The sequence below is a fragment of the Lampetra planeri genome, chromosome 25, assembly GCF_965212315.1.
Source record: "Lampetra planeri chromosome 25, kcLamPlan1.2.h2, whole genome shotgun sequence".
Taxonomy (NCBI): Eukaryota; Metazoa; Chordata; class Hyperoartia; order Petromyzontiformes; family Petromyzontidae; genus Lampetra; species Lampetra planeri.
This window is the reverse complement of record NC_136131.1, coordinates 780009-804792: the sequence shown is the minus strand read 5'-3', so window position 1 is coordinate 804792 and position 24784 is coordinate 780009. Positions and strand designations below refer to the sequence as shown.

Genomic DNA, 24784 nt, shown 5'->3' with positions numbered 1-24784 from the left:
TTGGGATGGGGGGTCCCAATCTCACACGTTGGTGGTGCCCGCCTCCCTGCGGGGGCGGCTTGTGTGGGAAACCCACAGTCGCCTCTTGCACTTGGGTGTTCAGAAAACACTAGCTAAAATCCAATTGGAATTTTTCTGGCCGGGCATGGCAAACGATATGGCTGACCTTGTGCAAGGTTACACAGAATATGCACGGCGGAAACCACCTGCTAGGCCGTCCTGCCCGCCACTCCAATCCATTAAGGTTTCCCGGGTGAATGAGATCGTCGCATTGGATGTTTTGGGTCCGTTTCCCGCTACTCCTCGGGGTAATAAGTATCTTTTGGTTGGGGTGGAATATTTTACCCGATGAGCCATGGCCTCGCCACTCGCCAACCAGTCTGCAGCAGCCATTACGGAGGCCTTTTTCCAGGGCTATGTCCTGGATAAGTGTGCTCCCGAACGCCTGCTGACCGACCAAGGGAAACATTTCTCTTCCACCCTGTTGCGGGATGTGTGCAACCTGCTAGGGACACACAAAATTCGCACCTCGCCATATCACCCCCAGACTGACGGTATGGTCGAGCGATTACATAGGACACTTACCTCCATGCTAAACCACCAGGTGTCTGAGTCACAGACTGATTGGGATCTCCACATACCTGGTGTCTTGGCCGCCTATAGAATGGCGCCCCATGCTGCCACGGGGTACTCGCCATTCTATCTTATGTATGGTAGGGAGGTTTGCCCCCCAATCAACGTACAATTGCACATTAAACAGCCCACACCTAAGGCTAAGATTGTCGACCACATCCATGCTAATGTGCGTCATCTCGTGGATGCCCGGGAGGCTGCTCAAAATAACTCAGAAGCCTGTCAGCTTGCCAACGAGCGGTTGCGGAACCTCCGCACGTCCCGCTACGTTTGGGTAGAAGGGGACCGCGCCTGGCTCCACTGCCCGCAGGTACAATTGGCTACTTCCTCAAAACTGCTTAAGCCTTGGAGAGGCCCGGTTGTTATTATTCGCATTCTCTGCCCGCAGTGTGTCAGGATCCAGCATGGCAAGCGCCGTTGGTTCATGCACCCGTCACGTCTAAAACCTTACATTCAACCCTACACACCTCCTTCACTTCTCGGGGCCCGAGAGCGCGACATGTCCGACGAGCCGCGCCGCGATGATGCTGGATCTAACTCTCGGGCAGGTCCCGCTGTCCCGCCCTCAGGTGCCTCGGCAATGAAACCCGCCACGGCCGACCCAGCGGGAACAAGCTTGCCCGCGGGATCAGCGACCCAGAACACTAGCGCAACAACGGGTCGTCGGTCCCCTCCCGCCTCCATCCCGGCCGATGGACCTGCCACTCGGACTCGCTCCAAACTGGAACGATTTTCATGACCCCCGCCCACGAACTCTCGTCCCAACGCGCCGCTCACCTTGCCATCATGTATAGTGGGCGGTTGGGGCGTGCGTTCATCCTGCATATATGTGTTTATACAGTGTGGTTCTGCATCGGTGGCCTGGAGTTTTTTTTTTATATACGCGTGACCACAGGAGGGGGAGAGGCGCTTTCTTCTCATTTTTCTTGTTTTGTCATCCATTTAGTCATTGACACGCATACACTCATTCTGATGGTTAACAAATAATTTATTGTACCATTGTATTTTTTTGACAGCCGGGTCGGCTGGAGGCTACGTAGAGGGGGGTAATTGCCATTAGAGGGGAGGGGCTGCTGGGGGCTCTGGGACCCTAGACAGATAAGCCTCGGCGCCAGGCGCTAGGATCCCAGGCAACCCAGACGCTTAAGCCCCTTGGCGCCACCAACGGGGGGGGGGGGGGGGGGCTGTGTGTACTCTGTGGGATACCTGGGGGCGCACACAACCCCACCCCTCGTTGGGGACGAGGCATAAAAGGGCAGCTCCCTGGCCGATCGAGGCCAGTCGCAGCTCAAGACCCAAGACCCAAGACCAGCCAGCTTAGGGACCCTGGACCCCCTCGTCCCGCTTGTTCTTGTAAGGGCCGGGACGCTGTGAGGGCCAGTGGTGGGACTCTGGGACTCCTGGCTCTACGTCCTTGTAAGGGCGAGATCCGAGGAAGCCAGAGTCCAGACCCGCACCTTGGCTGGGTCGGGTCAGATTAGCCTCCCCTAGGGTAATTGTAGCCGGAGGACCCCAGAGCGTAGCCAGAGCAGTGTATCTAGGCTGTGTACCTAGGCTGTGTACCTAGGCTGTGTACCTAGGCTGTAACAGAGTATCAGGACTGTTGGTGTTGTATTGTAATAAAGAAGTTACCTCTACAAGTGTCTCCGGAACCCATTACACCTGCACCACAATGAACTTCAATGAACGCTGCTACTGTTTTGAGCAGATGTTGGAAGCCTGTTAAAGCAAGTTCTTGATGGCAGCATTTCGTCCGGTTCTGAACCCGGCTTGTTCCTTGGGGATGGTATCTTCAAGCGTAGGCTTCAGCCTATGCAGCAGGAGTCGCCACATCAGCTTTGTACCAGATGCTGGAGTGGGAAAGCGGGCGGTATTTTTGAGGATCCAATGTGTCCTTGCCGGGTTTAAAAACGGCTATCATTTTATCCGTTTTCCACTTCATTGGTACCACACCTAAAGGAGTGCATGTCGGTGAGGAAAGTGGCCGGCCATTTTCCCACTTGTGGTCCCAAGATCTTGATGAATTCTGGATAAATACCATCAAGACGCACAGCTTGCACCGATTTTCATCTGGGCAATACCAGGGTCCACTTCCCCCATTGAGAAAGGATCGGAGAATGCGGAGGTTTGTTAGCATGGGTCAAGAGTGCGGTCGAGTTGTAAATTTGTCGATCCTCGCTCATGAATTGCTGATCTGCTGTCCGGCAATGTCGTCAGGGCTGACGTGGACAGGTTTATAGGCTGGTGTCACTACTGCTCTCAGCAAGCCTTAGGAGGTCCCAGGCTTTCTGGCTCGTTTTTTGTAGAGTCAAGCGCCTCTACCGTTTCACGCTGCCTTTGTCGTCTTGTCGTCTCATGTGTCTGATCAGCATTGATCAATCGGAAAAAGTTGTTGGATTTCTGGAGACCGACAGCGAGTGAAGGCTTCCCTTGTGATGTTGGCCTTGGCAGCTCGACAAGACGAGCGAAGCAATGCTAGTTGACCCACAAGATAGGGAATCAATCCAACAGGATCCTCCATAGCCGTAGAGTAATTTGGGCCTACGGTCGTTCTCAGGTTCCAGAGTGGATGAGTGGAATCTGAAGGCCGATGTGGATCTCTACAGGGCCTAAGTTGTATTCGGTAATACCCAAGTTTACGTCAGAGATGCGTTCCTGAATGGTGCGACGACGGATATCGAAACGATGGTGAAGCTGTGTTAATGCGGGCATATTCATCCCAGACGTACCCATAACGTTACATAAAATTACAAAAAAATACTTACTCAACACTAGTGTACAGCAGTAAACTTTTAAAAAAATTATAAAGGGTACAATAAGATACTGTACACTATAAAATCACGAAAATACTATACGTAAATAATATGTTGAACTGTAGAGTACAGTACATTTATTTATGCACGAAGCAAAGTAATTTGTGTACAGGGTAGGTGGGAGCGAAGGCTGAGGAGGCGATGGATACGAGAAAGGACGGATGATGCTGTCAGCGACGTAAGTGTAGGTTGAGGCGACGCAAATCCGGTAGTGGTAATACTAATAAAGTGCAGACATATCTGCGAAACAACGTAAAAAGGGGAGAAGTTAATCGGGATATTACTGTTTTTGGAAAATCGTCGAGGTCGGTTTACATTTACGGCATTGGATCTCCGTACTTATTCCGCAATAATAAACATAAATCAGGCACGTTAACATTTTATCCACCGCGCTGACTTGAAAGTTCCGCCGTCTTTTTCAGTCACAGAGCAGGTGTTGGTCTTCTGCCACTGCCCCATGATGTCAGTTGCTCACCTCCCCGATCGTTGGCATGCTTGACCCACAAGGGTGTGGGCGGCTTTTGAAGGCGCCAACAGAGTAGGGGTGGCCTGGCCGGTGGTAGCGCTGAGACACGGTCGTTCCACACGTGGGGGCTTGTAGCCGTTGGAAATGTTTAAGACTGAAACACAGGGAGGATTTCTCCACAATTCTGGCTGTTGCCGGTTGAGGCTGGTTGTTGTAATCATCGGCGGAACATCACGGTACTCGAATTATAAATGTTGTGGGTTTACTATCCAACACACCGGTGTGCTGAAATAGTAACTAATTGTGAATATTTTGTTTACGTGATGAACCTTACTTAATGTGTCGGGTGGTTGGGAGTTTACCGACACATTTAATATTTACGCGATCTCACCCAAAAAAACAAAAGCTCTTATAGATAGTGTGGTGAGATGTTGGCATGGCTCGTGCCGAAGTCCTTCGAGGTCGGTCGTTACGCACGTTGCAAGGGCCACGTTTGTGGATGGTGGCTTGCGGTAACGACAGTGTAACCGTTTATATTTGAGCCAGGGCACTCTGAGTCCACGCGGGTTTCTTCCAGCGCCGGGACATCGATGTCTTGAACCCTGAGGATCTTCTCAATATAATCGCAATTCATACTGGAGGTGCACTCGACGTTCATGACGGGAACAATGTTCACATTTGCTCATCCTTGGGAAGGGCCGTTTTGTACCGTTGGTTGCTAATCAGGCTGGAAAACCTTTGTCGGGCATTCGGTTGCCGATTCGATGTGCTTTCCCTCGCAGCCGGCTAGACCACAAGCAGGTTGTCATCTTCTCCCCTGCGTTACTCATGGATTTGAATAATGGGCACAGACGCAAAGGCCCAAAACGTTAAGTGGCCAGCAACAAACAGCGCTTTCAATGATAGATAAGCATGAATATGTTTCTAGAATTGTGCAAGGATATGAGAGCTTTGGGGAAAAGACAATGGGAAGGAATTCTCAAGTGAAGCAGTAGGAGTGAAGAAGCAGAACGAGAAGTGTTGTGGCCGCTAGCATGGTGAGTGTGGATGGGATGAAAGAGTGAGCCTGATGAGTGAGCGGATGCATACGTGAGTGGTTAAGTGAGTGGGTGAGTGTGTGGGTGAATGGGTGGGTGAGCGAGTGGCTTAGTAAATTATAGTTTGAGTACATACGTGGCTGAGTGTGTTGTCACTTGCAGCGTAGTGGTTGAACACAGTGTGGATGAGACGAAACAGTCAGTGTCTTGTAGAGACCTCAACATGCATGGAGGGATGAACGATCAAAGCTCACGGGAGCCATGACCACGGTGTGAAACTTGCCAGTAAGCCTCAGGAATCTGTATGTTCCAGGTTTCCTGACAAAGATCTGCGGAGCAACTACTGCCGAAACCCCAACCTGGAGCCTCGGCCGTGGTGCTACACCACAGACCCCAGCGTGCGCCTTGAGGCCTGCACCATTCCCCGCTGCAGTGCGTCCCCCGATTACCCCTTTTCCCTCACAGCCCTCTCCCCTTCCCTTGCTGTATACAGTGCCGGATTAAGCTAGTGTGGGGCCTGTAGCATATGTTATAAAGGGGCCCTAAATAAAATAAAAATCCTAAATATTAAAACACGTAAATGTTTAACTTGCATAGTCAAGTAATTGTATTTCATTTGCTACACAGCCAGATAATACGACAAATCGCGAACCTCAAACACCCAGTCGTTCATAAAAGTTGAAGGCAGTATAATACTATAGTCTATAGTAATAAAGCAAGTGCAGAATCACTGAACCGGAATTGATAGCTTGAAAGCATAAAGCATTTAGCGCGGGGCCCTTGAAAGTGCGGGGCCCGTAGCATATACTACTTTTGCTACTAGGATAATCTGGCACTGGCTTTATGTAGTGACACCCAACACAGCGATCTTCAATAATAGGAGTCTTTATTTCTTCGAGCACGAGACAAGGTATTTAAAGATTCCCTTTTCTCCAAGCGTCACAAATTTCCTCGCTTCAACACGTTCCTTCGGAGTGGGCAGGTAGGAACTTGGTTGGACAGCGCATTCGTGCACGACAGACAAATAATCCATGGTGGGCAGTGTGGAAGCTGTTGTTCCTACTGTATAAGTGTACTGTGTCGTGTATAGTGTAGTGTATAGGTTAAACGTTAAGTTTTATAAGGGCACCACGGGGTGACCAGCCCCACCCCACTCAGCCCCACCCAACCCCACCCAGCCCCACCCAACCCCACCCAGCCCCACCCAACCCCACCCAGCCCCACCCAGCCCCACCCAACCCCACCCAGCCCCACCCAACCCCACCCAGCCCCACCCAACCCCACCCAGCCCCACCCAGCCCCACCCAACCCCACCCAGCCCCACCCAACCCCACCCAGCCCCACCCAACCCCACCCAGCCCCACCGCTCCCACCCCTCACCCAGCCCCACCCAGCCCCACCCTCCCCACCCAGCCCCTCCCCACCCTCTCCACCCAGCCCCTCCCCACCCTCCCCACCCAGCCCCTCCCCACCCTCCCCACCCAGCCCCTCCCCACCCTCCCCACCCAGCCCCTCCCCACCCTCCCCACCCAGCCCCTCCCCACCCTCCCCTCTCCACCCAGCCCCACCCCTCCCACCCCCAACTTAATTACCTTAAGGCTGGGAATGTTGAAAGAAACACGAGGCAAAAGATCCGCTTTTTCTTTTCAAGGCTTCCATTTTATGAATGAAGCCACCCTCCCCAGTTCCATTTTGTGAATGAAATATCGCCCGTCTCCTCATTGGCCCGAGTCGAGGCGGTGCCCCCCCTCCCCACCACTAACCCCACCCCCAACCCCACCCCCAACCCACCGCTCCCATTGGTCGGCGCCCCCGAGCCAATGGGAGGGCTCTGGTGGGGCGGGGCCATGCACGACAGACAGACAAATAATCCCTGGTGGGCAGTGTGGAACTGTTGTTCATACCTGTATTATTATCTTGCCCCTCAAGCCCTTTGCCGAAGGTTCATTGACCTTCCGCTTTTTCTCGAGCCAATCGTCTTTTGCTTTTCCTCACGGGTTCCAACCGTCCCCCTGTCAATCATCCTCAGTTTTCCGCCCTTTCAGGCCCGTTAAGTACCAATCAGAGGGCTTGTTTTACTTCCTGACTATCCGTGTCATGCACGCCGTGTCTATAACGTTGGGTGAGTGTTTCCGGTTGTAATGAATCACTACACCTATATGACAGAGTTAGCCAAACATCCTAAAACTGTTTAAACTAAACGATTTTTTTTATGTTACCAGGTAAGGCCCACTGAGCTATGTAGCTCTTTTTCAGAAGCGACCACAGATCTTGGGTAATTGGTGGTATGCCCGTTCTGGGTGCCTTTCCCGCTTGTCTGCATACTCGGAGCACTTGATTCTCAATCAGATCCTCGTTGACTTCGCTATTGCCACCATTTCTCTGGCGCCGATACAATTAATGGCACCACTTAGTGGGAAGCGTGATTAAGATTGCAATCATCATGATCATATTTCTCACTTCATTATTGTCATCTCCATAAGCACCATCATCACTACCACCATGCCATTCATTATCAACCATCCATCATCTGTCAAGATCATGGCCAAACATCCCAATATAGGAACACAGAGCTTGGACAATTGTTGGAAGCACTGGTACTGGTTGCCCTCCCATTTGTCTGTGGATTCCCGAACTTTGGTGCAAAAACTCTGCACGTTACAAACTCTGCCGCAGCATTGTGCGTTGCAGAACAATAATATTAACAGGATTATTCCAACACCGTGACATTGGTGAGACACGAAAGGAATACTTTTGTAAGTCACAAGGTAGAGAAACTGCCATAGGATGAGGTCCGTGATGTGTACGACGATATGAAGAGTAGTGTTACCGATGGTTATTGTGAATGAGAGCGAGGATGGTGAGAACTACGATGTTGAACAGGTAAATTTGCAGACCTCCAATTGCGAAAGAGCATTCTTCACGAGATAGAGTTCTTGAGAGCCCCCTGTAGAGAATATTTGGCTTAATCTTCCACGCTGGACAACGTCTTGGCTAGAGGCGGGAGTATTCACATTTTGCCTCAACAGATTTGTGACTCGCCCATCGATTGCGGTAAATCCATTCATAATACGGCTGCTGGATGGTCAGAGGTGGGGGTGGGTGATTTAATAAACTCACGCTGTAGTTTCAACCGACGTGTCAACGATTCAGACGGTTGTTTGGGAATGCAAAGGAAACGATTCGAACGACCCCGATTTTCACCCAGCAGATACGCCGCCACCAGCGACCTCTACCAGCACCGTGTGCGCCAGAGGCCGTGGGGAGGGCTACCGGGGCTCCAGGACGGTGACTCTCTCGGGGAAATGGTGTCAGCGGTGGGACTCGCAGTTCCCGCACAGGCATAGCCGCACCCCGGAAAACTACCCCTGCAGGTAACCAGTGCACACAGCCGCCCGGAAGGAGACACGCACAAAGACAAATATTCACCGTGTGGCCTATAATAGACCTCACATGGCCTCAAAGTGCACCTAACCTGGCACAAGCGCTGTGGTTACATCGCCACCACTTAGTGTCTGCGTGAGAGTGGGGAGCAGTGGCGCAGTTGTTAGCACACTGCTCTGCGAACCAGGCAACACAAGTTCGATTCCTGCCAACAGAAAACATCAATGACATACCCATCCTGGGCTTCGCCTAGATCAGGGGTGGGGAACGTCCGGCCCGCGGGCCGTATGAGGCCCGTGAAATCATTTGATCTGGCCCTGCCAAGACAACCGCAGGCAGGACTCGAAATTCAATCAAACTAGGAGAAAACCTGGAAAAGCAGTTGCGAGTAGCAGCAACATCATCAATACCAGCTAACATCACACGCCTCGCCAAAGAGAAGCAGTTCCAGCCATCACATTAGGGGTGAGTTAATTAAATGTTTGACCAAATATAACAGGCTAATTTTTAAGTTGATAATTTTGTATGGCCCGCGAATTATGTTTTAAATATCCAAATGGCCCTTGGCAGAAAAAAGGTTCCCCACCCCTGGCCTAGATCATAACTATTAAATGAGTGCCCGGCCCGATGTGCACTGAGGAAACAAAGGTGAACTGGCGTGGCGATAACCACACCACCCCCTCGTGTGCTGTGTTGACCTGCCATAGTTGCTGGGCTAACTGTTTAGGCTACACAGGGGATCTTTTTCTTGGATCATTCATAAACATGCGTTTAGAGTCATTTGGCTGCAATACATTTCCATTTGATAAGCCACTTCGTTGAGCTATAATTGAGCTATAATTTGTGGCCAGGTCACTTCAGCGGGCCTTGCCTGGTTACAAAATAAAATCAATAAAGAACACGGACCGCCGGCAAACGTGAGCAGCTACACGAGCAACGGGTTTCATCGGGCGCGCTTCCACTCCTCGCAGTTGCAATGCCGCGTGTGCGCGAGCGCTTGCACACGCAACGAGCTCCGCAGCACCTTGATCTTCCGTCCGTCTGTGTGCGTGCCGCCCTCGGTTGTTGCAAGCGGGCTGCAGGAGAACTACTGCCGCAATCCGGACGGGAACAATGGCACCTGGTGCTACACGGTCAGCGCGGCGCTGCGCTGGGAGTATTGCGACGTTCAGCCCTGCCGCCCCGCCGCGCCGTCGCCGCCGTCGCCGCCGCACGACCCCCGCGAACCAGGCACGCGGGCCCGGGGGGGGGGGGGGGTAGCCAGACGACTATTGCTGTTACTCACCACTGCGCCACCACTCTGCACTCTCACACAACAACAGCGCTTGTGCCAGGTCAGGTGCACTTTGAGGCCACGTAAAGTGTCAAAAACTTGCTGACAGGTCACTGAACAGACCAAGGTGCTTTGGGTTGACTGAGATGACTGACAGATGCACCATCTGCCCTGTCTACTGTGCCATCTTGCTTCATTTTATACGCCCAGCACTCTGCTCATTGTTGTGGGCGTCGCTCCTCTGCACCTCTGTTGTTGTTCCGGTGGCAGGAATTGATTTGTAAGAAGATCTGGAACTCATTGAGGCTTTCCTGGGTAAACAATCATAATAACTATTTTCTATTTTTATTTTACCAAGTAAGGCCCATTGAGCTATATAGCTCTTTTCTTAGAAGCGACCTGGCCACAAATAATAGCTCAACGAAGCGGCTTATCACGTGGAAATTTATAATCGCCAAATGTGGAGGGAAAAACTCGGAAAAAAATCCACACGACCACAGGGGGAGAGACATCCAAACTCCAAATATACAGGTGGTAGGGTCAGGATTGATTCCACGACTTCCTGTATACCAGGCGAAGTAGTTAACATCTCGCACAGTGCATGGCCATGGGACAGAGGACCTAGCCCAGGGGTCTGCAACCTTTAAGCCCAGGAAGGTTTTTACTTCTTCCAAACATGTGACAAAGCAACGGCAACGTTATTGCCTGTCACCGGGCGGGCAGTGTGGAGCGGAGCGGCGACCTGTCAGCAGCGGCAACGCCAGAGCAGGTGTCACAGTGCGCCTCCTCCCCTCGCTAGCATCCGCCCCGGAGCCGCGGTCAAGGTTCAAAAGAGCCGCATGCGGCTCCGGAGCCGCAGGTTGCCGACCCCTGACCTAGCCATTGTGAGACACTGTGAGAGGCTCGCTGAGCACGTATGATGGAAACAACTGGACGTGCAACGTGACTAAGCAGGGCAATACGCCTCCTCTTCCACATGACCGTCCTTCGACGTTACACATCCCATCAGCCGCTCGGCCTTCTACGTGTGCATCTATATAAAAGGGAAATTTGTGAATGTGTGTCTGTTCAAAATGTACACCATACAAAAATTATAAAAATAGACTTGCATATTTTTTTTGGGGGGGGGCGCAATAATGCATATATTTTGCACGGCAAGTGAGCTGTGACGTCACATCTGTCATGTGACCCGTATGTGGAAGCGTAACCCCCCCCACCCTCTGCGGGTAAAGAGAAATACAAATGTGTTGCAGGTCCAAGGCGTTCTTCGCGCAGCATTGGTTTATTATTTTAGTCGCTTACTTCCGTACGCACCCTGAAAGTTGTGTGTGTCTGCAGCAAGAGCGAGTATGTGTACCTATGGACGCGCGCGCGTGTGTGTGGGGGGAGCGGTAGTGTAGTGGTCGTAGCGCGCTGCGCTACGAACCCAGCGACCTGAGTTTGATTCCCGCTCACGGCCACCATCGGTGACGATTATTTGAACCGGTCTTGGGCCTCCCATAGGTTGACTCAGCCTCAAACGAGTAACTGGTGTGGTGTGAACATCGCCACTGGGGAGACAAAGGCGACCGGGCGTGGTGCTGGCCACCCACCCCCTCGTGTGCCGTGCCGGCCTTCATAGGTGCTCGCTAACAGCACTTGCCCCCTACAGTCTCACAGGCTACACGGGGGATCTTTGTCTTTATCCTGTATGTGTGGGGGGCAGCGACTGCGTAGTGGTTAGCGCGCTGCGCTACGAACCTGGCGACCCGAGTTCGATTCCCGCTCACGGCCACCACCGGTGACGATTATTTGAACCGGTCCTGGGCCTCCCCTAGGTCGAGTCAAACGAGTAACTGGTGTGGTGTGTGAACATCGCCACTGGGGGGACAAAGGCGGCCGGGCGTGGTGAATCCAAGTCCCGGGCGAAGCCGAGTAGTAAAGCTAGTCTTTTATATATATATGTGTGTCTGTTCGAAATGTTTAGCATACTTCCCGACATGCAACAAACTTGAAATTTGGCATGTGGGTAGCTTCCAGACTGTACACAATGCTTAGCTCTGCAATCTTACATTTACTTGCAAATTCTATCTCTAGCCCCGCCCACTTACCCTTGGGTTCTACCCACCTCAAACCAATATAACCTTTGGCTGCAGTAGCTCTCGCTATATTTCTTCCTGCCTCAGCAGTCCGCCTGCTGTATTTTTTCACCTGAAGATGATTGCTTGTGTTGCGATCGAAACGTCGTGATCTATTATAAATTTTTCTATCTACGTGAATTTACCGAAAGAACCAAAGAGTATTATACACATACTGCTGAGCGCAGGCCCAAAGGCTCAGAATGTCAGGCAGCCAACAACACACGGTTATGTCTTAAGTTAAATACATTTATTAAGGTTACTATGATAAGAGATGATGATTATGGAGAGGGAATTCCAAAGTGGAGCAGTGTGTCTGTGAGTGAGTGGGGGAGTGAGCATTGTGACCTGCAGTGTGGTGGTTGAACCAGAGGCAGATCCATGGCGGAGGGTGGTACTGATGTTTAAAGCTTTTCAAACAGGACCCTATACTCATTACAACAACAAAAATGTCCAATGTCCTGTCTCTGGCAAATAACAATACCCCTCACATCCGCCGCTGGCCTTAACACAGGACAGGTGAGACAGTGGTGGCAGTGATGATGCAATGTCGTTTTATATTTGTTTGGCCTTCGGACAGTGCCGTCTCTGGTGCCGAGGCCACCGTGGCCTGCTGAAGACTCTCAGCCATTGTGGCCGCAGGGAGGGCCGGGCCTGCCAGAACTCCCCGGCTCGCCGGCCCATGTTGCCCCGGGGCTTTATCGTTGCGGTGTCGCTGCCGCGGCTCTGTCCGATTGCCGCCAGCGAATCGTTGGGGGCTGCGAGGCTCGGCCCCACTCGTGGCCCTGGCAGATCAGCCTGCGAGTCAAGCTCACGGCCTTCAGCCGGTACTCACTCCTCCTCATCGTGCACACACACAGAAACACATACACGCACACAAATAAAGACAAAGATCCAGCGTATAGCCTACACAGACTGTTGGTGCAAGTGCTGTTAACGAGCACCTATGAAGGCCAGTACGGCATACGAGGGGGTGGGTGACCAACACCATGCCCGGCCGCCTTTGTCTCCCAGTGATGACGTTTGCAAACCATACAAGGTACTCATTTGAGGCTGAGTCGACCTAGGGGAGGCCCATGACCGGTTCAGATAATCGTCACTGGTGTTGGCCGTGAGCAGGAATCGAACTCGGGTCGCCAGGTTCGTAGCGCAGCGCGCTAACTGCGACACTACCGCTCCCCACCAGACGCACACACACAAACACGCACACACACAAACACGCACACACAACAATAACAACAACCGCCATTCGCCACTAAATGGCGGTGACGTCACCACGACGCTTGTGCCAGGCTATGTGCACCTTGAGGCCACGTGAAGTGTCAAACGCCCACTGGCAGGAGGTCACGGGGCAGACCCAGGTGCCACAGGTCGACTGAGACGACTGGCTGATGCACCACCTGTGCCCCCTACTGTGCCAACTTGCTGTGCTTTAGCCACCCGGCACTCCTCTCGTTGTTGTGAGCGTCGCTCCTCCACCCTCCGTTGTTGTTGGAGGGCGACTGCCTCCAATTGCCCAGAGGCGTTTTTCACGAGCCTCCTCCAAAGAGGCCGATCTTGACACCGCTGGTACCAGTCATCGGCAAGTCCACTCAGCTCCACATCCTCCTGTACCACATCACTCCATCCCTTCTCTAGCCCGTGCCGCGCCCGTTTAGCCCCCTCTATCCGGCCGAACAAAAGCTGTTTAGGCATGCAGTGATTGGCATGCGGGCTACATGACCCAGCCAACGCAGCCTTGCCTGCCGGAGGAGCTCACCGATGGGACTTTGCCCAGATCTTTCAAGGATTTGTGAGCTCCTCACACCATCCAGCCAGGTTAAACCCAAGATGGATCGTAGGCAGGCCAGCCTAAATGTTTCCAATCGGCGAAGATGCTCCATTAGGTGGTTCCATGTTTCGCAAGCGTAGAGAAGGGAGGGAATGACCGTGGCGAGAAGACTTGAAGCTTCGTGCGGAACGACAGACCAGGTAGCTTCCACACAGCATTACGCAACCGATGAAAAGATAATGTCGCTCGACTGATTCTGAGTGAGACCTCTGCTGTCAAACCGGAGCCGATCATGAGCACACTGCCCAGGTATGGGAAACTCTCCACTCTCTCCCCATCACTGATTGGGAGTTGTGGGGGTGGAGTGCCTGATGGTACAAAATACCCAGGCAGGTGCTTAGTTTTGGTGGGGCTGATGGTAAGGCCCCACCTCTTAGTGGCACGCTCCAGTTTCAGCAGCAGCGCCTCCAACTCCTCCTCTGAGTGATCAGCAATTAGCAAATCATCAGTATACATAACGTGGTTGACCAATAAGGAGCCATCCCTTGACATCACCCGGGCATCGATCAGCCTCCCATTGTATCAGTACCAGATGGAAATTCCTCTGGTACAGCCATCAGAGGCTTAACGAACTACGTGGTCGAAAAAGATGTTAAATAATATGGGAGCCAGAGGACATCCTTGCCGCACCCCATGGTGAACAGGGAATGGCTCCGACTCCCGGCCACGTAGTTTTACCCAGGCCCGCTCACCATCATGAAGGTCCTTAATGATCGTGAGCAGAGGGTCAGGGACTCCGAAAGCACGAAGAACAACCCAGAGAGCCCAGGCCTACTTATGGTATCATAGGCCTTGACCAGGTCAATAAAGCAGAGATCTAGGTCTTGTTGGGATTCCCTACACCTCTGCTGTAGCAAACGGACAGAAAATATGGCGTCTGTGTAGAACTGCCTCTTCCTGAAACCACATTGGGGCTCCGCCAGGGTCTCTGGGGAGGTCTGGACCGTGTACCCAAAGCAGCCATTGCAGCTGCCTGAGTCACAGTCCTAAACCTCACCCATTTACCCTCGACATCTGGAGGAGTGGGGGACGATTCCAACCCCAGCCACAAGCGATGATGAAATTCTCGCTTGCAACTTTCATCAGCTAGCTGAGACCAGGCCACCTTAGGTTTGAATGGGGTCCTGGGTGTTACACCCACTACCGGAGTGGAAGAATGGCAGGCGCATCTTACAGATGACAAGTCGATGGTCAGAGGGCAGATCAGCTCCACGGTAGGTCCTGGTGTCAAGGACATGGGCCCGCATCCGCTGTTCCATCACTATATAGTCCAGCAGATGTTCTTGCTTGGACCCGGCATGCATCCATGTTGTGTGGATGCGCCGATGCCGGAACAGCGTGTTGGTAATTACAAGTCCATGGGCTGCACAAAAATCTAGCAGCCTCCTACCGTTGTTATTGAGCTATCCCTAGGGGCCACTTTAGCTAGCACCTGTGACAGGAGGTCATGGGAGGCCTCTGACTCATCGGCCTTGCCTGCATCCCTCCACGGATGTTCGTCTTCGATGGGGGCATAAGTAACCACGACCACCACTCCTCGCCTCCGGTTGATGGGAAGACTAGCCCAAAGTATCCTGGGGCTTACAGCTTCCCACACCTCACCGCCACGCTCCCACGCCCCCTTCATTCTTTTGTTCAGAAGAAGAGCCACTCCCTGTTGTTTGGCAGTCTCCTGCCCCGAGTAGAGGACTGTCCACCCCTCATGGTGGCAGGAGCCAGAGCCGGTCCACCAGACCTCCTGAATACCACAGAGATCCAGGCGGTACCGGTTCAGCTCCCGACAGAGGAGTGGCAGCCTCTCCTCCGCAGTGAGCGTTCGAACATTCCACGTGGCCATCCGTAGTGGTTTTTTATTGTTTCTGGAGGAGCCCCGAGAGTAAAGATTAAATCTCCTGTCTCCGCCAAATGGGGTTTGGCCAGGAGACGTCATAGACGTCTGTCCCCCTGGGGCCTCCGGCCAAAGCTTATTAATTAGATATTTTTTACGTGCTTTTGTGGTAAGTTATTGAAGGTGGAGGGGTTACCAGCCCCTCGCACCCGTCCAGAGTCCCTATTTAGCTGCTGTGGTGGTTACAAACGCCCTGAGGGGAAAGGGCCAATCGGAATTGGCCCTTCCCCCCACAGCACTGTCCACGACAACGTTACCCGTCCGGCACCACGAGGAGGTAGGGGGTTGTTTTAGCCGCACACACACACACAACAACAACAAACACACACACGCACATACACACAGACACTCACAAGCATCCCATTCACAGCATCAGATGCACTTGGAGTCGGTGGTGGAGATACGTCTGGGAGCCTTTGGCGTTTACATCGACTCAGTTGACAGTTATAGGTAGAGCCAATTCCAAAATTTACTTTTTGGCCGAATATCAACACCTGCTTAAGTATTCCGCTGAATTCCATATACAAAGCCAATTATAGTAATTCTCAATGGATTGGATTTTAGTTTGGGGTTGCTGCCATCTCTCACGCAACTCACAACTACGTGCACCCACGCAACACGCACCAGATACACGTAACATACGCGGTGCACGCTGGCGGCCGGCTCTGTCCGCTGTGGGCTGCAGGGACTACTCGCACGACTGCGGCGGAGCCCTCATCACCCCTGAGTGGGTCATCACGGCGGAGCACTGCGTCAAGCGGTGCGCTACACAGACACACACGACGCACACACGCTACACACATATATGCGCTACACACACACGTGCGTGCTACACACACACACGATACACACACATGCTACACACATACACGCGCTCTACACACACACACGCGCTCTACACACACAAACACGCACGCAACACTCACGCACACTACATACATACGCATGCTACACACACACATGCTACACATACACATTCTATACATACACGCTTCACACACATGCTACACACACACACATGCGCGCTACACACACGCACACACACACACGCGAGCTTCATACACTATATTCTTAGGTCTTTTCGGTAAAGTCACGTAGGTAAAACATTAAAATTAATAAAAGTAAAATAAAATAAAAATCACGACGTTTCGGAGGCAACACAAGCTTCCGTCTTCAGGTGGAACCGTCACAGTCACGACAGCTGTATCAAGTAAATGAGAGATTACAAGAGCTACCACTCCGTATATATAATGGTTGGAGAGGGGGGAAGGGCCAAGTACGGCACACTTTTTATTAATATGGTAAGGTGAGGCTTAAGAGGCTGAGCCTTTGTTATGGAAAGGTACGGTTTGTGACTAAGCCTGGCCTACATAACAATAGTGTGAAAAAAGAAACAACTAAACATGGTACACACGCGCGCTACACACACACGCACGCTACACACACACGCAACACATACACACACACGCGACACACACGCTACACACACGCGAGACACACGCGCTACACACGCGCTACACACACACGCACGCTACACACACACGCTAGACACACACGCTATACATACACACACACGCACGCTACACATACACACACGCTACACATACACACACGCTAGACACGTGTTACACACACACACACGCATGCTGCACACACGTGCTACACACACGCGCTACACACACGCATGCTGCACACACGCACGCTACACACGCACGCTACACATACACACGCACGCTACACATACATACACAGGAACGCTACACATACACACACGCTAGACACACGTGCTACACACACACACGCACGTGCTACACACACGTGCTACACACACACGCATGCTGCACACACGCACTCTACACACACACGCGCCGGTGGCTTCGCGGTGCCAGGCGGCAAACTGGCCACGCGCGTGGCCTGTGGTCCAGTATTGTGGTGGCGGCGAGTGTTGGTGGATCGCACAGAGATCGTGAAGCTCCCTTCTCGTGGGCGTCCAGGTGCCGCCATACCCTGGTTTGCGAGAAGGTGGTACAGCAAAATGTAAACACCATCTGTTGCATCTGTATGGGATAAAATGTTGCCCCCCCCCCAGTTTAACAAGTAGGCTTTCGCGACCAATGTTATCCATGATAAAGGAGTTTTTTTGTGTTGAATTGCGTAATATAAATGTGTCGTTTACCTTCCACCACCGACAGCCAATTAGTAAGGTAGTCACCAGGGGCGGTTTCTTCATTTGGGCGATTGGGCGACGCACCACCAATCTCATTCAACTACAGTTACGCTAGGCGTTACTGTGCCTCTGGATATAGTCCAATCAGCGTCATGTCACGTTCTGTGGAGTACCGCCTCTTTTTGGGCGATTTCACTCCGGCTGAGAATCGGCCAGTGTTCCCATAGACTTACATTCAAAGATGTTTTTTTTCGAACGGCGGGCGCTACAATGCATTCTCTATGGCTTCCGGGAGGGCTCGCACTAACGTGCTTACGTCATCATACGTAAGCACGTTTCAGTCAACAATATTATTTGTCGCCACCTAGTGGAATCTTTAATAAAAGAAACTGAGTGGATTGTAATAATAGTGAGTATAGAAACAAACAAGATGTATTGTTAAGAGTCACTTTATTTTTCATTAATATTAAAGAAGTGAAGTTGCCTTTACATGCTTAAGCTGTTAATTTATCCATTGCATGGGTGGACCTTATCCTTATCAATCATCCAGACATTTGCCCCCCCTGAGAGATTTTGCAGGAGCCGCCACTGGTAGTCACATAAACAAAACATGCCAATTAGTTACTAGTTCAGCACACCCTTGTTGGAGAGTAAACCCACAACATTTATTGAGTACGAGGTGTCGCTGGTAATCACAACAACCGGCCTCATCAGGCGGTTTGCCAGAATTGTGGATAAGTCTTCCTGTTTCAGTCTTTAAAAAAGAAACGCGAGAGTTTTCTCTGGTTTCCTGCCACATGTAAACAATCATAATTTGCTGATAACTCATATATATGTAGTGACTGACTCAGAGACACTAAGAGTAGGAGGCACTCTGTTTATTAACACGGCCTGACAGTAACACTTAGTAACAACGGTTCCCAGTCAGGACAGGTGGTAGACTGCCTGACTGGCGATGACGAGATGGTGAAGACGGAGACGATGGTGAAGACTCCAGCAGCACGACGGGATCCCACTCCAAACAACAGCCCCGAGGTCCCCTCCAGGGGCCCCTCTTATACTATTCTTAGGTTTCTTCGGTAAAGTCACGTAGGTAAAAAATTAAAATTAATAAAAGTAAGCAACACAAGCTTCCGTCTTCAGGTGGAACCGTCACAGCCCGACAGCTGTATCAAGTAAATGAGGGATTACAGGAGATACCACTCCGTATATATAATGGTTGAGGGGGGCAGGGTCAGGAACGGCACACTTTTTATTAATATGGTAAGGTGAGGCTTAAGACTAAGAATAGACTGCATAACAAATGACTGAGCCTTTGTTATGGAGAGGTGCGGTTTGTGACTAACGCCTAGCCTACATAACAAATGCTGCAAATGAGACCGAGCCTCTGCCATGTAGATGGTAATAGGCTACATAACAAAAGACTGAGCCTTTATTATGGAGAGGTTCGGTTTGTGACTAAGCCTGGCCTACATGACAAAAGTGTGAAAAAAGAAAGCTAAATCTGGTAAAACAGAACTGGCTGTCTATCAGTAACCTGTAATATTTGTCTGTCAAATACGATGGTCCAAATAAGTGTAGTTAAATCTTTTTTGCATGGTTAATCACATCTTTCCAATGATTACTCAGTTTGTAACCATCATCACGGTTGAAATTATGTCTGTGTTTGTATATTTGTATACTGTCAGCGTGACCTGGCTCCGCCCCCGGCCACGCCCCCTTCTGGAACCTACGAGTGGGAACTTATATGTGCCCCTTCCGTAACCTTTGCCCTAGATCCCTCTCTGGTTTATCACGTGGCCTGCTGTCAGTCAGGGCTGCTGTAAGCTGCAGATCCCTTTCCCTGCCAGCAGCCAGCACTATGTTGCTACGTGACCGATTCTGTGTCACGACATATATATAGAGGAACGCAGAGCTTGGAGGGGAAATTGGCGCTGGCTCACCGCTGCCTTTGCTGCTTGCCTCTCCACACACTCCGATTAGTACAGTTGGCTACGTACGGTACGAAAGAAGTTCAACGTACACAAATAACATTGTCTGTGGTTCCTCCTGGTGCCTCTGAGTCGTTCTCTCTCTCTTCTCCAGAGCAAGAAAACACTGCGGTGGCGGCATGTTCCAACTTGAAGTAATTCTTGTTTGTTGTCGTCGTTGTTGTTGCGTGCAGGCCTGCATACCTCATGAAGGTTTACTTGGGAGCACACAAGGACAACGACCCTGAGCCGTCATGGCAGACGGCGTCCATCTCGAGGATCGTGGTCGAACCCGGTCACGCGGACATCGCGCTCATCAAGCTCTCCAGGTCACGACGATCAGCGCGGGTGGCCGGCTCTGACCTGGTTGAGCGCTGAAGAGTGGCAGGAGTCATTCTACCACTTAGGGAAATATATCGTCGGATTAGGTCCCGTGTGTCATTAGTCGATGGCGAGAACCAGAGACCACAAAATAATCCCATAGAGATACGGAGAGATACATAAAGATACACAAAGATACGTTAAAGATAAGTCACGGTCGTGAGATTGTGGCCATGCTACCCAATGGACCGCATAGTAAACCACTGGTCTGCACTCCTTCAAGGGAGGAATAGCAAAACTGCACAAACCCTTTCCCGAAGCCATCTCGTGGCTTACAGACCTCGACATTGACACTTAGCTCCTGGACATATTGCCGCCACACGTAACCATAGACTAGAATCTAGACTTGACTACGGTAATGCCATGGTGGCTAGGCTTACAAGCCGTTCCTTATCACGGTTACGGATTGTAGCAGAATTCAGCTGCAAGGGTTCTCACCAGAATAAAACAAGAGGGAGCACTGGCAATTCTGCACTGGCTTTACAATCCTATCACTGATGTTTGAAGCACTCAGTGGAATGGTACCAGGTTCACTCATTAGAGTTATTGTCTCCACATCGGCCGCAGCATGCACTGAGGTCAGCAGAAAGGAGCGGATTAGGCTCTGTATTGCCAGGGTCGGGCTCATTAGGAGAGGAGGTGACTCTACTGGACATTTGTGAAAAAGAGCTTTATAGCTCATAGGATTCCTCCAGTATAAATATTCTCATTCTTTGTGTTCGGGCTCTGCGACTGTGGAACTCTCCACCGGATCGTGTCAGAGATTTTGCCCACACAAGGCTTGAGGCGTATTTATATTTTAAAAACGTGCATGTCTTGTAAATGTTAGTTTCACCTTAACTTGTGTAGAAGAGTGGCCTCGAACCCCGTGGTAATAAAAGCGCCCTATAAACAAACATTATTCTCATTATTAGTACTCGCGAAGTCATTAGTACTTGCTGTGGCCAATACTCCCCGACAGCTGGCATTGTCTGCGGTCGTCGTTGGCGCTCGCTGCTCCCGGCACGTGCCGTGCGTCACCGTTGTTGTTGTTGTTTCCGCGCAGCCCGGTGAGGATGACGGATCAGGTGAACACCGTCTGCCTGCCGGAGCGTGACCAACAGCTGGTGCATGGCACAATGTGCTACATCACGGGGTGGGGGAAGACCAAAGGTGCCGGCAGATCGCCCCGGAGCACCCCCGCACGCTGCGGTCCCTTCAGCCGGCACCGCTTCCCGCTGTTTGCCACGTTAACTTTTGTGTGAAGCAAGTCAGGTTGCCAGCTCTTCTGTCCGCTGTACAACGGCAATGCCTATAAGTGCTTAACGTCACTCTCCTATGACGGCTACCATGGTTACAGTTGCTGTGAACTTCACTCGTTGATTCCTCCTCCCGTGTTGAGGACACGGTCTACCAGACACTGTTGTTGTCTCTTCCATCACACTGTGTTCTCCCACCACACTGCAGGTCACAACAACACACTCACTAACCCACTCACCCTCTCACTCACCACACTGCCGGTCTCAACAGTTCTCTCTCTGCTTCTTCCCTCGCACTGCTCCACTTTGGAATCTTTTGCCATCGTCTATATTTTTCCCAAGTTCTTATAATAATAATCTTCCTCAATTCAATTAACATATTCAATCTATTCCAACTCTGATCGTGCTGTACGTTGCAAGCCGCTTGATGTGTTATAGGCCACTGCTTGGCAAATGCGCTGGGCAAATGCGCTGCGTGCGTTTGTTGCGTTTTGTGCAGGAACTGGGAACGAGGGAGTGCTGAAGCAGGCCTTGCTGCCCATCATCTCCCGAGACGTCTGCAACCGCGAGGAGTTCCTCAACAACCGCGTGCCGCACACGCAGATCTGCGCTGGCTACGAACAGGGCGGCACCGACTCCTGCCAGGTGTGCCTTTCCACTCACACGCAAAGATCCCCCGCGTAGCCCTCACAGACCGCTGGGGAAAGTGCTGCAAGCGAGCACTTAAGAAGGCCGGCACGGCACACGAGGCGGTGTGTGGCCAGCAACACACATGGCCGCCTTTGTCTTCCTAGTACTGATGTTTACAAACCGCACCAGGTACTCATTTTGAAAGACGAGTCGACCTAGGGGAGGCCCAGGACGGGTTCATATATTCGTTGCTGTTATTGGTCGTGAGCGGGAATCGAACTCAGGTCGCCGGGTTCGTAGCGCAGTTCGCGAACCAATGTGTAGTGGGCATCTGACAGTCGTATTCAATAATAGGAGTTTTTATTTCTTCCAAGAATTCCCTTTTCATCAAGCGTTCCGAACTCTCTCGCTTCCCCTTCATATATCCCTCAAGCCCCTTTCCTGAAGGTTCCTTGACCTGTTTTCCTCCAGTCAATCACCTTCCACATTTCCTAATGGATTCCAAACGTCCTCCCTGTCAATCATCCTCCGTTTTTCGCACTTTCCATGTTGTATTTCTCCTCTAATCCCTTAAATTTCCTGCTTCGAACCAATCCCCTTTCAGGCCCGTTAAGCACCAATCAGAGGCCTTGCTTTACTACCTGACTGTCGGTGTCATGCACGCTGTATCCATAACGTCAGGAATTTTCGGTTGTGATGGAATCACTACAAGTGCACTACCGCTCCCCACACACACAACAATAGTCGCTCAGGGGCAGTAACATTACCATGGCGCTCCTGTCAGGCTAGGTGCACTTTGAGGCCACATACAGATGCTATGGGTTGACTGAGATGACCAGCAGATGCACTCACCCACATAAGGCGTTTTTCTTGGGTTAGATTTCGTGAATTTTAATGTCATTTAACCCGCCACAACCCGACACAGCAAGTAATTGTAAATGTTGTGGGTTTACGCTCGCCGGTGTGCTGAAGTAGTAACAAATTGGCACATTTTGTTCACGCGACAAACCTTATTAATTGACTGTGTCGGGTGGTGGCGGATTTAACGACACATTCATATTTGCGCGACCTAACCCAAAAAAAGTTATTACGGATAACATTTGTCGCGAAATCTTACAACTATGTGTTGCACTCACTCGCACAGACGTGCAGGAAACAGCCTATCCACTCCCACACACAGAACACAGGCAGCGTAATCCCACGTGACCGAAACAATCATCCACCGCGTTGAGCCCACTCCACACTCCGGTACAATGTCTCTAGTGCAAGGGGAGCATGGCTGTGCATTTAAACAAAATCAACTTTACACTCAAACCCACGTGGTTGTTGGCTGCAGGGAGACAGCGGAGGCCCCCTGGTGTGCATGCAGGCCGAGCGCTGGGTACTGCAGGGAGTGACGTCGTGGGGCATCGGCTGCGGAGACGTGGGAAAACCCGGCGTGTACACGCGCACAGCTCCCTTCATGTTGTGGATAGAGCGCGTCATCAACCAGTAGGGTCCATCCCCCACCCCCCCGCGGCCACGCCTGGCACTGCCAGACTCCCAGGGGCCGGTCCCAAAGCACGAAAGCCCCATCACCTGGCACACTTGGTATTGGCACTATCGTTGTTACACCAGAGGGTTATTATGAATGAAGGCACCAAGCTTTCTGTAGTTTCAGAGTCTGCTGTAATTTCACAGCAGGAGACAATGTCGCCACTGCGTGTGATCACAACTGAGTAATGGGCGGTGTCATTTTTGCGAATGAAAAATGTGGACCGTGACGCCGGCACAAATGGCTGCACTTGTCTCAAACGACGTCGGGGGATCTTTAACCTCCACTTCGAAGCGGACAGCGCAGAGTATTTTTTTATGGATAATAAACCTTTTTCAAGGAATCAAGTCTGCATTAGCCACACGTACTTGTGGTGAACATGCAAACAAACATGCTCTGATAATATATGCATTGTCTTTGAAACTGATTGGCCTACACCAGTGACAGCCTTCTTTAGGGCCTAGTCTCACCAGTGTCAAACCTATTATTTTTTCATACTTTGATATTGGCAAAAAGGTCCCATTTTGTAGCTTCTCACCCCGAGCTATGAATGCTCTCAGTGGCATTGTCTTTGTACTGTTCGCCTTTTGGTGTTCTCTGGTCTGACACTGGTGCGATGAGGCCCTAAAGAAGGCTGTGTCTGGTGTAGGCCAATCAGTTTCAAAGACGATGCATATATTATCAGAGCATGTTTGTTTGCATGTTCACCACAAGGACGTGTGATTAATGCAGACTTGATTCCTTGAAAAAGGTTTCTCTATAGGTATTCGAACATCTTAACACCTGTTTTATTGGCAGAAAGGGTAAAACCTATTCTTATTTTTTCATGCTTTGAAAATGGCAAAAAAGGTCCCATTTTGATAATAAACCTGGCAGTAATAACCAGGGCAGCCTGCCTAATTCAAAACCACGAACATCTACAACAAGCGGCGAATATTTACAAACGCCGTTATATTTCAGTGACAGTCCATGAGAATGAACGAGGAAGTGACTCGCGTTTGCGAGCACAGCTTCATATCGTGCCCAAGGGAACGGTAGCGCTCGATGTTGCTGTTTTAGTCTTGGGCAATTGTTGGTATTGTTGGTTCTGGCTGCCCCTTCCCGCACGTTCGTGCAAACTCGACAGTGGCGTTCTGATTACAATCCACATGAACAGCGCCGCTAAATACAAGTTCATCATTATTGTTATTTGTTGCTGTTTGATTTAATATGATGTGTTTGATTTTGATTGTCAACAATATATGGTTTCATTTAACATGCACACATTTTGATTGTGATCGTGGCTGCCATTTTTCTGAGGGCTTGTGGGAACTGACGTTGTGGGGTGTGTCACGTGGGTACAAGCTGGGCGTTGCGGGGTGTGTGACGTGGGGACAAGCTGGGCATGCGCTGCCCTTCTCATGCGCTGCCCTACTCATGCAC

The 24784-nt window shown here is 51.1% G+C and overlaps 2 protein-coding genes across 6 annotated transcripts in view; one reads left to right on the top strand and one right to left on the bottom strand.

Moving 5' to 3' along the window:
* Window positions 1-6670, bottom strand: part of PBLD (phenazine biosynthesis like protein domain containing) — an 82077-nt gene extending 75407 nt beyond the window's left edge. Inside the window, exon 1 of one of the 3 annotated variants that reach the window (XM_078605874.1) lies at window positions 6542-6670. The gene's annotated coding sequence lies outside the window, so the exon portion shown is untranslated. The remainder of the gene's footprint in view (window positions 1-6541) is intronic. The other 2 variants (XM_078605876.1, XM_078605873.1) reach the window with 2 other exon arrangements.
* Window positions 1-24639, top strand: part of PLG (plasminogen) — a 51963-nt gene extending 27324 nt beyond the window's left edge. Inside the window, exons 11-19 of one of the 3 annotated variants that reach the window (XM_078605867.1) lie at window positions 5263-5381; window positions 8161-8323; window positions 9406-9563; window positions 12304-12550; window positions 16128-16202; window positions 19774-19908; window positions 21006-21112; window positions 21698-21843; window positions 23165-24639. In XM_078605867.1, coding sequence (XP_078461993.1) covers window positions 5263-5381; window positions 8161-8323; window positions 9406-9563; window positions 12304-12550; window positions 16128-16202; window positions 19774-19908; window positions 21006-21112; window positions 21698-21843; window positions 23165-23323 — 1309 coding nt within the window. In that variant the 3' untranslated portion in view covers window positions 23324-24639. Of the gene's footprint in view, window positions 1-5262; window positions 5382-8157; window positions 8324-9405; window positions 9564-12303; window positions 12551-16127; window positions 16203-19773; window positions 19909-21005; window positions 21113-21697; window positions 21844-23164 lie in introns of those variants that run through there. The other 2 variants (XM_078605866.1, XR_013587353.1) reach the window with 2 other exon arrangements.
* Window positions 24640-24784: the final 145 nt, after the last annotated feature.